Source organism: Sebastes umbrosus, chromosome 2, assembly GCF_015220745.1.
Source record: "Sebastes umbrosus isolate fSebUmb1 chromosome 2, fSebUmb1.pri, whole genome shotgun sequence".
NCBI classification, from domain to species: Eukaryota; Metazoa; Chordata; class Actinopteri; order Perciformes; family Sebastidae; genus Sebastes; species Sebastes umbrosus.
This window is the reverse complement of record NC_051270.1, coordinates 16,245,899-16,260,018: the sequence shown is the minus strand read 5'-3', so window position 1 is coordinate 16,260,018 and position 14,120 is coordinate 16,245,899. Positions and strand designations below refer to the sequence as shown.

General features: G+C 41.4%; 1 protein-coding gene across 1 annotated transcript in view; it reads right to left on the bottom strand.

Annotated features, from left to right (window-relative positions):
• Positions 1-14,120, bottom strand: part of ush2a (Usher syndrome 2A (autosomal recessive, mild)) — a 239,883-nt gene that overhangs the window by 180,327 nt on the left and 45,436 nt on the right. Inside the window, 4 exon segments of the mRNA XM_037752115.1 lie at positions 1,708-1,915; positions 2,025-2,155; positions 3,818-4,013; positions 13,049-13,142. Coding sequence (XP_037608043.1) covers positions 1,708-1,915; positions 2,025-2,155; positions 3,818-4,013; positions 13,049-13,142 — 629 coding nt within the window.

Here is a 14,120-nt window from a genome sequence, read left to right as displayed (position 1 = left end):
TGAAAAATACAAGGGGCTGCAGCAGTTTGTTTTAATCAACTTGGCATTGAATTAGAGAATTAAATACCAGCTTAGTCCTTGATGGCATGCATGTGTGCACACACACACAAACACACACACACACACACACACACACACACACACACACACACACACACACACACGGGCATATTTATGCACACACGCAAACAAACTCTTACAATCATACAGTTAGGCAAAGACAAAAGTATGTGAACACACGGTCACATCAGGCACTCTCCCTCTACATATACATAAACATAAACAGACACTCTTACACACATTTACAAGCTCACATACACACGCTCGCACTCACACGCACAACCGTGGGCCCTTGATAGCGAGGCTTAGCAATAACCATGATGCGTTGAGTTGAGGAGCGTTGGCCGGTTTTGCATTTCATACGAGCCTGCTCTTCAAAGACACACAGGGGAGAGAGTGAAACCATTTATCACAAAGAGAAGCACAACGGCTGGAAGCACCCCCAGCAGAAAAGCCTGTTTATTTTGGCTGGCAAAACACTTTGGGATATGGTTGTGTGTGTGTGTGTGTGTGTGTGCGTGTGTGTGTGTGTGTGTGTGTGTGTGTGCGTGTTTTCACCGGTGTGTATGCACAGGCCTGGTGTGGTGTGTGCACCCAGTATATCCACTTTTACTTCTGCGTGCACCCCAATGAGCAGCGGCGACCATGTATTAATTAAGACGCCACTACCGGACAATTAAACGGAGTAACTGTTCTAATGAAAAGCACAAGTTATCAACAAAGTACTTGGGGACATTATGTAGGAGAAACTATTTTAGGGAGCAGACATTTTGGAGTTGAGAGGTGTGCTGCTGTGGTATCATACCAAGGTCTGAAGAGAGTTCTGATAATGCCATTAAATAACTTATCTTTTCCTTAACTTAATTGAACCTCACCCACAATGACGTTTAGATTTAGGGGGATAGTATGTACTTCCATATGCGTTACACTGTCCTCATAAAGTTACTCGCCAGCAGGTGGAAAGAAGCAGCTCTGACACACATGATTGTCTCTGAGAAATGCATTGCAAAAGTACTGGAAACCTACTATCAAATCTGTCAATATCAAGTCTGTTAGTCCCTCTGTGCGTTATTTGCATGTCCCAAGAACAGCTGATCTACTTCACACTTGGCGGGTGTATTTGCTGGTGACCAAAGGGAGTGCTTTTTTTTAAAATTTGGTGCAATTTGGACACGCAACATGTTCAACATTAATAACGTGCGACCAGCACTCTGTTCAGCAGTGGGGGCGGGGCACTAGGACTCTGCAGACTGAGACAAGCATGTCGTCCACAGTAGTCACTTTAGCTGCTGGATCCCGGATATAGCCTGCTAACGCTACATGAATGCTGGATAACATTACAACCAGACTCTTCTTCACTTCCCTGGAGTCAACAAGCGGTTCTTTTTTTCCCCATGAACCACAGTATCTGCGACTTGGGTGTGTGACCCAACTATATCATGGTTGGTGTATTGCTCAGGATCCAAGGAAGGCAGTGTCGAGTGTGAAGTCGTTTGTATGAGCGGTTCTCAAGAAAGCTGCAAGTGCATTCGGCCCATTCTGAGCACAGGCACTGCACTCATCAAATTAAGACCCCAAAACAAGCATCTTAGAAATTACAACTTTAAAAATGTAATTTTATCCAATGTTAGTCAGTGGACTGATTACCTGTGACATGGGGTTTACACTGGCACAGTCCCGTGTCCTGGTTGCAACTGGGAACTCCTTCTGTTGAGGTGCTTATGATGCCAATGTCACTGCAGTTACAGCGGGTGCAGCCATTTGGATTTGAGGCTTTAAGACCGTACCAACCAGGCAAACAGTCTACACACCGACGACTTGTTACTGCAGCCTTACATTGACACTGACCTCCGACCTGGAGGTGAGAGGGAGAGGGACAGAGGGAAACACTGAAACTTTGAAAACATCAAAATTGAAAGTGTTTCAGTGGTCATCAACAATTTGCTGTTTGGGTCGGTGTGTACCTGGGCACACTCCATGCTGCTGTTGACTGTTCCAGCAGTGTTGCAGTTGCAAGGCTGACACAAATCAACTGAAGTGGGATCAGATTCCTCCAGCCTGAAAAATCCACTTATACACAGCTCACAGTTCTTACCTGAGAGACAGAAGCAGGGCGAGACAGAAAGCAAGAAAGTCAAAGGAACAGGTAGAATCCACGCAGGGATCAAGAGAGATGTTCATGACGAAGTCCAGGTTTCAACCTTATTTGTCTCACTGGGAAAAAGATTTCACAGCATCATGAAATTGTGACTGATACACATGACTATGGCACAATATGCCAACACATAAGCAGCATAAAACACATCATAACCACCCTCTAAATGACCACTGCCATCACTTCTAATCAATTTCATAATAGATAAAAATCATTAACCCTCTAATTCCCTTTATTACCACTGAGAAGGTCTAAAATACTAAAGATAAATGGATAGTTGAGATACTTATCCATAGTCAGTGTATTACCTAACCTGACCCTGCCAGATGGTTTGTTTCACATCTGAGTAACCGTCATTGGACATTGGTTTGTAAAAAGGGCAGGCACTTTCAAAAAAATACTTAGCAAGTGATTGGATGAACCACCTGAGAATCAAACTAACCAGAGCAAAAACATCGCCTTCAGTGTCGTTCTTTGATCTTCTTTCAATGAAAAAATACTCTCCAGTTCCGATATAGCTGATGCTACTGCAGCAGCTACGCTAACCTCTCTCTGTGTCGTCTCACCGGGTCTTACACACCTAAACCACGCCCGGAGATGCCAGTAGCTCCACACAGGACGCTGATTGGTCAGTGCGCTGACTTGCCGGACACAACAGCATTACTTGAAACCTGCCAAGATGGATTTTTGTGTGACATCTGATTCCGCAATTATCGCGTGATCTTGTGACATCGCGAGAATCCAGCTGTTGTGCAAGGTTATGTATTACCTACAGTAGATGACAGTCGGCACGTCCCCAGCTTGGAGAAGCAGACAGGAGCACCGACACAGGAGCAAAGCAATCAATGTACTGCTGCGGACAGGGCCGGCAGCAAAAGAAAAGTTCATCTAAAAAATGAACGTATATCTTTTTAAGTGTATCCAATATTTAGAATATTTTCAGCGCTTTATCTTGCCGTCAGAAAGCCCTTTCAGACGGGGAACTGAAATGAAAGTAAAGCTTATCTATGCTCTCTTCAAAGCATCCAGAGTCAGTTGACAAAAACAGTCTGGATACGTTTCAGTTTCAGTTCAGTTCCTTGTCGGAAAATATTCCAAATATAGCATATACTTAAACTGATATTGATTTTTTTAGGTGAGCCTTTCTTTTTTGGACTAAAATACATTTTGCTGCCGGCTCGTCCACAGCAGTACACCGCTTTGCTCCGGTGCCGGTACTCCTGTCTGTTTCTCAAAACTGGGGGCATGCCGACCGTCATCCAATGTAAGTAATACACCGGCTATGGATAAGTACCTCACACAACCCCACTTGTGTAAACTGTTTTTACATAAATCACACACTCACTACTACCGTTGTTACCATCTCTCTTTACATAGCTGACTAAAAACACTAAAATAGTACACATTTCAGCATAAAGACATTTTCTAGCTCAACATATAGTATGATAGAAGTAACATCTAAAGACTTATGACATCTAGTCTGTAATTGTTTCAAAGTGCTTCAACATCAAAGTTGATTAACAGACATAAAAGCCATTTTTAAAATTACATTTCTTCTTGTGATATAAGATAATTAGCTAAGTTATGTTGCTAACACTCTACCCGTAGTGTTGTGCATGCAGTTGTCACAGATGCCTCCTCCTCCTCGATAGTGCTCATCTGGCTGGTCATCGGCCTGGACATCGTAATGACAGGAGAGGGTGTGGCCGTGACACTGACAAGACCGGCAGTTCATAGGCTGGAGCTGGTCACCTGACTTGAATGGCTTGTCATTGTAGAGGGGCGCACAACGCTGGCACTGTTGAAAACAGTCACATATAAGTACAGACACACATTTCTTTACTTATACTATAATCTAACATACTGTTTGGATATTCTTTCATAATTGTTATTAATGCTAACTCAACTACTAAACGGCTTGCAGAAAGAGTTTCTGAAGTAATCACACCTGGTTATAACGCTAATGAATGTAATCATGGATACAAGTTTACATAGCAAGGGGTGAGAACTTTACAGGAGAGCCAAAAGAAAAAAATTACCATCCTGACTTTGTTTATTAAATTCAATCTTTATTACTAAAACTTCAGGAACATGTGGATGACAACATCCTTAATGAACAATATATTGGCATTTATTCAAAAATAAATATTTTTCTTTTTTCTCAAGTGAACTTATGCCCTTTTTGTCACAAACAGTTTAGTGGTAGGTCTTTTGGTTTTTGATTAATAACTCTGGATTGGTTTAGACTTCATATTTGCCCTTTTGGCAGTAGAAAGAGCTGGTCGAGAGCTTTAATTTGATTTATATAACTTAATTTCGCCCCAAAATGTCACTTAAAAATGTCACTTCTTGTCTCTCGCCAACAACATATATATTTAAATGAATTGCAGCCTTAAAGTTAAAAACAAAAACATCCTTTGACAAGACATGAGGAATGTATACAATCATTTGTATTAAGCCAAGGCATATAAAAAACGTCATAAACTGTTCATTTGCTGAAAATAACTCATGTGTGCATATAAAAGTGGTCCCATGACAAGTGAAATGCTTGCTTTTATGGAACAAAGACAGCCACAGTGAGGAATAAAGACACAGAATGAGAGAGAGGATGAAATATAAAAGGCAGAAAAATCAGTGGCCCGTGTAAATCTAAATCTAAAGAGAGAAAAAAGAATAATACACATAACTGAATAGAAAACACAAAGGCATTCTCTGCTATATAATAAAGAACCAGTACATTCACACAGACATGTGCACACACACACAGCATAGGGAAATCAGACTGCTAATGAGGAGTGACTTGCAACAGCCAGGGCTCTCACACAGGCCCACTTTCATGTCAAAATAAACATACCAAGGTGTGTGTAGGGGAGGAGGAAGGGAAAAAAGTGACATAAAAAATGCATTTTTCTGTAGCAGAGAGCAGCAGAGGCGAGAAGCAGCAAGTACAAGCCCTTTGATTTTGTTCAGCAGTCAGTACAAATTATGGTGGACAAGGGGGGCATCAAATGGCGGGATTAAAAATGTATTAAAAAACACAGGAGTTCCTCCCATGTGTGACACATGCAGACCTGCACTGGGCCCATTATGTATGGCACACAGAGGAGGGGGGAAGAGAGGGGGAGGGGGAGAGTGTAGATGGAAATAGGGGGGAAAGGCTCCTGTTTTGTATATGAGAGAAAAGGGGGAGGAGGTAGGGAAAAATGCAGGAAACTGATGTGAACAGAAATGAGGAAAAAAAAATCCCTTTGTGTTTTAAAGATTAAAACTGGAGGGACAGAAAGACAAGAAACAGGCAGAGAAAACAATCCACAAGTGTGTGAGCAAGAGATGTGGGGCGGAAAAAGACAAAGAAAGAGATCAAAAATAAAATTAATGTTAGTATGTGAAGAAGACAAAAGGCCCCATGTGTACTGTAGCTACAATACGACACAAAGCTCAGGACGAAACATGTACAAACGCACAATCGTATGCAACAGTTATCACATTTTTTGCTGTTAAAGGTGCCCTGTGGAGTTATATTTATATTCAGTGTTTCTCACCAAAAGGCATTTTGTGTATCCTTGGGGTCGAACAAATGTTTTGAATGTATTTAAATCATCATAAAGCATTCACAAGCTCGCAGTCGTCTTCTTCACTGCCTTGCCTTGCCAGTGGCTGGAACATGTATCACGCCACCAGTGTGCATGTGCGTCCTTTTGTGCTTGCACAATAAAACAAAGCGCAAACCCACTCATCAAGCATTGCTCCATAGTGCTAATAGTGGTCAATACTCCACAGGTTATCTTTAAGGTCTTGTATTGGTTTGGATTTTTGCACCCGATTCGGCTTTCATCTGGCCATTAAATAGGCGTTATCAGTCGCTATAAGCACCATAGATGTGGGTCATTATGGGCCTACTACGCCTACTACGTTGTAAAAGTGAAAGTGAAACTTAAAACCAACACATTCTAACATGTTGTAAAACTGAATGAAACGTCACCTTTTGAACACAAACAAAAAGGCTTCTTTAGGTTTAGGCAAAATAAACAGGATTAGGCAATAAAATTACAACTTCTTTAGGTTAAGTCTTCATCTGTTAAGTTTAGGGGAAAACATTGTGTTTTGGCTTAAAATAACTACAAACACAAAGACAACTACACATTGTTGGTTTCACATGGGAAGCGAACTCCAGACTCCTGGGTAAAAAACCCTGCGTTTTGTTCACTTCATTACTATATTTCATCCAACATCATGCATGTGTACATCACATTAAAATACATATTAGGTATTTGCCATGCAATTTATTCCTCATTTTTTGGATTCGAAATAACTGAGTACCATCCTTCTAATTTGACACTAACTCTGAATTTTGTCGTAATTAAATTAACAAAGAACATTTTGATAACAGTAGGGAAACATGGACTCTGCTCATTTACAAAGAATATTTAAGAAGACAAATACACTACCTCTCCTCCGAATGAACAAGCTCTAAAGGGTTCGCATATCTGTATATTTATGTGTGTGTGTGTGTGTGTGTGTGTGTGTGTGTATCCAGAGTGCTGTTCCCTGTTGGGTGATTATTAACAGGATCTAATGAAGCAGCAGGAGATTCTCTGGAGACATGATGTATGCACACACATACCTACACACATGCACACACGAGACAAAAAGAAAAAAGCGTGTAATGACCTACACACACGCACGCACGCACGCACGCACGCACGCACGCACGCACGCACGCACGCACGCACGCACGCACGCAAACACAAACACAAACACAAACACAGGAGAGTTTGTCTTGGGACATGCAGTTCCACAGGAGCGCCGGGATGTTTGCATGTTACTGTTTGTTCTGTCTCGTCTATCTGTCGTGCTGTTTGGCTTCAAATCTATCTCATGCCATACCTACAGTAACTTCCTGCCTCTCTGCTTGTCCGTGCTGCTTTCCCCCTTCTGCCCATCTGTCTCTGTGGTTGCCTGTATGTCTGTCTGCGGCTCTGTGCCCCAAAACGTTTCACATATCAAAAGGTACTTTTCTTTCTGCACTTCGAACAGAAAGCTCTCACTACATCTCACTCTTCATCTCATCCGCTGGGGATGAGTTAAAGAGCGAGATGTAGCGAGTCCTCCTCTCCTATATCTCCCACCCTTTTCATTCCTCTTTCGTCTCCTCTACCTCTGTGCCTCCTCGTTCTTCCCACCCTTCCTTCCTCTTCCATCTCCTCTCTTTCTGAAAAACAAATCACTCTGTACATCTCTCCGGGCTTCCCACCTCTTCCCCCTGTCTCTACCGTCCCCCAACTGCTTGTTCTCATAGCCACGGTGAGTATGTGAGCGGGAAATATTACCATACCAAATGAAAGGGAGAGGATTTTTTCTTCCTTCTCTTTTCTTTTCATTCAACATTGCGTTACCTTCCCTCTCTCCCAGCCTGCTAATTAGTCGAGGGACCGGTGTTTGGGAGTTAAAAGAAAACTGCACACGTTCATTCTCTTCTTCATACAAAAGGTTTTGATGGCGCTCCATCATCTGCACACAGTACCAGCAGCAAAAAAAAAAAAGAGCGCATACTATAGATTGAGTGTACACGGTTTTAATTCTATTGCTTTTATCTTTCTGCAAATGGCCAGTCCTCTGTAACATTATACTGTAGCTATAAGAACATTACAAAACTGAGTTATTCAGTTTGTTCTGCTGATGATAAGGAACCTCTGTCATTAACCAATAGTCGGACTCTTGAGTCTTTAAACATTTGTTACAATCACACAGTCATCTCGTGACAAACTGCAATGCAACAGATTAAAACAAGTAAGATGCTATAGACTAGGCGCCATGTTATCAATACATAGTCAGACGATGGACTCTACAAACTGAAAGTGAAAGTATCGTACGGACTCTCAGCTCAGAGTAGCAGGAGTCAGATTTCACACACATGGGACGATTTGGTGTCAAGCGACAAGTGCCTATTTGACAATATTTAATATTTAAACCCAATGCTATAAAGGAACCATAACGTTAATGCGGCAATCGTAGTGCGGAGGACGGAGCGATCACAGCCGGTGTGCACGACGCAGCAGCTCCAGGTGGAAACGTGCGACCCCGCAGCGAAAGCTCAACTGGAGAGGCCAGACACACAGCCATCCAACGTTAAACTATCTAACTAACGTCTACATATATTGAGCACCATCTTTTATTATAAAATGTCCAGTGTATTCGGTAACACCGGCGTTGCCACAAATTCATTAACCAATGGGAAAATTTCCTCACCATGATATTCCTACTACAGACTGACATGTTTTCTGAACAAATATTTCTTTGCAAAACTGGTTCAATGTATAAAAAAATTGAACACGTGTGTTTGTGTGTTGGACTGTGTTGCAGAGTAAAGGATAGCATCTTATTTTTGCTCTGAATGTTTTGACAAAACCTGCTGAGTGAGGCCTCCTCTAATGGATATGTGGACATTCAGATGGCCTGTCACAAGCATCTGTGTGTGCGTGTGCGTGTGTGTGTTTGTGTGAGCGTGCTCGTGTTAATCTGCTGGGGCAACTCATCTTATCCTAAATGCCATGACCAATTTCACGCTCTCCCTGGAAAGGTCGTGCCACCGACGTGTATGTGTGTGTGTGTGAGCATGTTGGTGTGCACACGGCCGTGTTGTTTGTATCTGAAGTTAACCCGGTTAACCCCAGCGTAGGTGAAAATCTGCTGCTGAGGCAGACTTTAGCAACAGAGATCCTGGACAACGCTACTTAACGTCACTAGCCATCAACATCTGTGACACACACACAGATGGAAACACACGTACAGTGTCCATTTCACCATTTCAGAATTTATATAAGAATATATACACACCAAACTAAAATTCTTGTGACGACTTGCAAAAACAAACACACTAAAATTCACACAATGTGTTCCATGGTGTCCACAGTCAAATCAGCCTCCAGCTGCACACAGCCTGATGTAACTAGCCTTAGGGTTTGGACCAAGAAACACACCAGCTGGATTAAAAGAAAGGTAGCGTGGATTGTTTTTGCATCTTACCAAGATGATATATTTTTACTTCTATAATACTGATATTGGACAACATTGAATCCCCAAAAAACGACAGAAACATTGTACAACCGAAAACACAGTGCGTGACGTGATGTACAATACAATATATGATATAGCTTTCCGACATGACTGAATCCATCAGCTGTGGAGAGACGTACAGAGACAGAGTGACAGAACGAGAGATCAACTCTGACACAGAGTGCACAGAAGAAAGAATCAAAAGAAAGAGTGAGAAAGTAGGGGAGCGCGTGTGTGCGCGTTTCTGTGCATGCGTGTTCGAGTGCGTGTGAGAGAGTTTAAGTGTGTGTCTTCCGAGGCCCCCGTTGATCATCTTGACACATGTCTGAGCATTTCTGTCACTTTAATGTCACTGTGGAAATTCTGCAGATTAGTACAACATCCGTCATGGTGCTAGGCCGATCCGAGTCAACAGAACGCATGCAATATTAAACGCTAATATTCCCCACAGCCTTTTATGCTCCAATATTACAGAGACAGAAGAAAGGTCCTGAATATTCACTCAGAGAGATGACATGGACAGGTGTGGGAGAGAAGTGCACACAGGCACACACACACCAATGCACACGCACAGATGATCACACAAAAAGGACTCCGTATGGACACATACACACACACACACACACTCCTTAACACAGTAATGTCTTTCACAGAGTGTAACTTTAGTAAAGCTGTGTATTGGCAAGAATCTGGCAATATCATGATACAGGGTAACGATTCAATATATCGCAATATATTGCGATACTGTATGCAAGGCGATATATTGCAATTTTGGAATACTGTCAGAACACAACAGAAATAAACCATTTTAGAATAGGCAAAAATAACACATTCATACTGTATTCAAAAAACTGCATGGTTTTTGCCTCAAACGGCATGTGATTATCATAAAGTGGGCATGTCTGTAAAGGGGAGACTTGTGGGTACCCATAGAACCCATTTCATTCACATATCTTGAGGTCAGAGGCCAAGGGACCCCTGTGAAAATCAGAATCCTAGTTTTTCCTCACCAAAATTTGGCATAACTTTGGAGTGTTATCTATCCTCCTTCTTGACAAGCTAGACATGGTTGGTACCAATGCATTCCTTACATTTTCTAGTTTCATATGATACAACTACCTTCAGTCTTGCTTTTAAACTGAGCCCGCTACAACCTCAAAAAGATCGAATAGCAGCAGGGCCCGACGGCGGGCTGTCAGATTTTTAAGAGGTTAATTCAAAATCTATACAGTGTTTTGGCGAATCAATACAGTATCGCACAACATAATATCGCGATACACATGTGTATCTGTGTTTTCTTACACCTCTAAGCTTTAGTAGGGATTAATTTAAATAAATCATACACATAACCACACAGAAATATATCCGCATTGCTTATTTCCATTGAATCTCTCCAACACAAAAGAACTACTGTACGTACAAGTGAGAAGAATGAAACAGATCGTGAGGACGGAAAGACATGAGACGGGTGAGAAAAATGGAGGAAAAAGAGGGATGAAACATGAGAAACGGAGTCAAACAGGAATGAATTAAATACTTAGAAAGCGAGGCAATAAAGAGTGAGGGGGAGTAGAGAAAGCGGCTGAGTGAAATGAAGCGAAAGACAAACAGAGAGAGAAAGAGAGCTGATTAGAGATGCATGCTGAGGGAATGTCATTGTTCTAGTCGATTTGAGACATTATTTAAACTGAGACCCGAGAGGGAAAGACAGAGTACGAGAGAGAGAGAGAGAGTGATCGACAAAGAGAAGTGGATGGAGGTGGGGCAGGGACCTAGAGAGAGGAAACAGAAAAGTGGTGTATAGAAAGAGAAATAGAGAGGATGAGAAAGAGAGAAACGGAGCGGGAGGAAGATATTTTTTCTAGTCTGGAGGATAGAATCAACCTGACAATGTTCAGTTATTTTGTGTGTGTGTTTGTGTGTGTGTGTAGAAGTTCCTTCTATGACGACTTATATTTTAGTCTGGAGTTCATATAAGACAAAAACTATTAAATGCAAGGGTGTGCGTAGGAGGATGTTTGTTATTTGAGTTTGAGAATACGCAAGACAAGCAATTGAACAGCTGCTGGTTGACAGCTGTACTTCTCTACTGATGTCCTCTGTTGCCTCTGTCTGAAACACACGCACACACACACCCTAATACATAGACGCGGGTGTATGAATGATACATAAGTAGTGAATAATGCAGGCTGTCCTGTGCTACAGTGAGGTGGAGCAGTCATATTGAACTTTTCACTGCTGACCGACTAGAGGCTTTGTTGGGGTGATGCCCACTATTACCTGGCAAGTTGTATTAGCTTTGTAGCAAGCACAGGCCTGGTCCTGAGGTGGTGGTTAACATCGAGCTAGACTGAAATCAAATTGTAAGCTAACGTCCTGCAGCATACCAGCATGTGAATACTTGCAATGGAATCATATTTTTGGTTTAACTGGGGATGCCACAAGATTAATGAGGTAACAGTGACCAGAAACAAACACAACCAAGTGCAAATGTGCTTTTGACTTCAAAATAATTTAATTGTGATATTCTACTGTTACTGTAAACCATTATGCACTAAGAGCTGGTTGACGTAGGATTCCACTAATTAGAGTACAAACTCAATTCAAGGATTTTTTGTCTCTCCATCTGAATCATTTTGTGAACACAAAAACAAACCCCATCTATATTTCATAGTTAGATTTCACACAGCGCCGTTACAGTCTTTTCAGGTTTAAATGATCTTTTTTTCCCAGTGGGCAGCTTCGGTTCTGAAAAGTGAAGCCAATGTGGAAGTGCCTTTAACTTGCATTCTCTCTAATAGCCAGCAGGGGGCGACTCCTCTGTTTGCAAAAAGAAGTCTGATTGTATAGAAGTCTATGAGTTTTTTCATCTTACAACTTTAACCCTTTCACAGTGTGTTTTCTGTTCAAAAAAACAAGATGGCAACGGCCAAAATGCAGAACTCGAGGTTTCAAAACAGCTGTCCACAAACCAATTGGTGACATCACGGTAACTACGTCCTTATATATAGTATATGTTACTTCCCCACAAAGTAAGGCAATGTAAAAGCAAGTGAAGACTATTAGACTATATTAGAGTGTTAGATTAGAGACGTGACCTACAGTAAATCTAATTGAACATGTTTCAGACTCAACATATTCAGTCATCATCAGATCATAAATCACACAACCCTAGGAGTCCTGCGCCAACAAGGCTGATGTAAGCTGTCAGTTATTTACAACTTTAACAGCATAAAGTGTATTGCCTGATTGAACAGTCTGACCGCACTGATAGCTGTCCATTAACCAGCATGTCGTGTTCATAGAGAAATGCCTGGCACTGCGGGTATACAACATGTGTCTAAAAGCATGCCAGTTAATGCCACTTAATCAATTTCTCAGGAACAGGAGCAGACAACAACAATAAAACTACACAAAATAAAAAGGAAAAATATTTACAAGGAAGGAGTTCTAATAAATGTGTTTTTGTGTGTGTTTGTAATTTATTAGAGAAGTCCCCTTTATGTCGTTAAGAAGGAAAATGCTTAATTAAGACCATGAGGAGATTCTCCCCAGGGGGACTCGTCTGTGCTCAGTGTGTGTTTATATGATTGAACTTGAATTGAGAAGGAAAACCAGTATTATACATGTGTGTTTATATAGGTAGAACGTGTGTGTGGTAGCATGACCCTCTAATGACCTCACAACGCATATTATATAAAATACTAACAGAGGGTGTGTGAGGTCCAACACCCCACTTACAATTGAAGTTTCTGTGATCTCATGTTTGTTACTCACATTGTTTCCCTCTGTGTGGCTCTCAGGCAGACACAGACAGCGGTAAGGCGTCACACTGGTGTCACAATGGTCTGCATGGCCGTAACACTCACATCTGACCAGATGACAGAAGGAGAGAAGAAAGAGAAGGAGAGAAAGATAAACATACTGGGAGGACCTCAAAATGGCATTGTACAAATTTGATAATTAATATGTCTGATTACAATGAAAAAAAAATGTAACAACAAAATGGTAAGGAGCAAACAACATGACAAAAGCTCCCCCTCCTTCAAAGTTTCTGTTGCCACTTCCTCCATCCCTCGTCCATGGAACTGCAATCGTGCCATTAAGAAGTTCCCATTCAACATTTATAAATGCCATCCTGAGAATTATCATGCACACACATTCCTACATTACCAACAGTGGACTATAGTGATTAATATAAACGAAAAGAGATGATCTTACTGTTGTTGTTTTTTTATTCACCAAAGGGATATTATAGCGTGATTTAAGCAAAAGTGGACCTCCAAAATGTCCCCTGTTGACTCACAGATGGTGAATATGTAACAATGCCGAGGTCCACTGGATAGGTAAGCAAGTGTGCTAACACACACACACACACACACTGCAGGACAGTCGTTTAATTATTCATTCAGATATTCAGTTGCTTTTTCCCTTTCATACTTCCCTCTGTGTATCCTTTCACCTCTTGTTCTCGTTATACCACTTTCTGTGGCTAGATTAATAAAAAGTGAAGCATGTACATTTTCTCTATTACTAATCAAATCAAAAGTCTTTTTGTGCAGTATTTCTTATTTGTGGTAGCCTACAAATCTAGCGCTGATTTTGTTCACCAAAGTAAAAAAGAAAAAAAAGATAAATTAATTGCTACATTGTAATTTATCCAGCTCAGATACCAAAACAATTTCGAAGGTAATTAATCTGGTAAAATGGCGTAAAACTAATGATGAACTTGGGCACAATACTGAACCCCAAATTGCTCTGGAAGGCTGTGCCATCGGTGTGTGAATGAGTATTTAGATTAGATCCTGATGGGCAGGTTGGCACCTTGCATGGCAGCCTCTGCCATCAG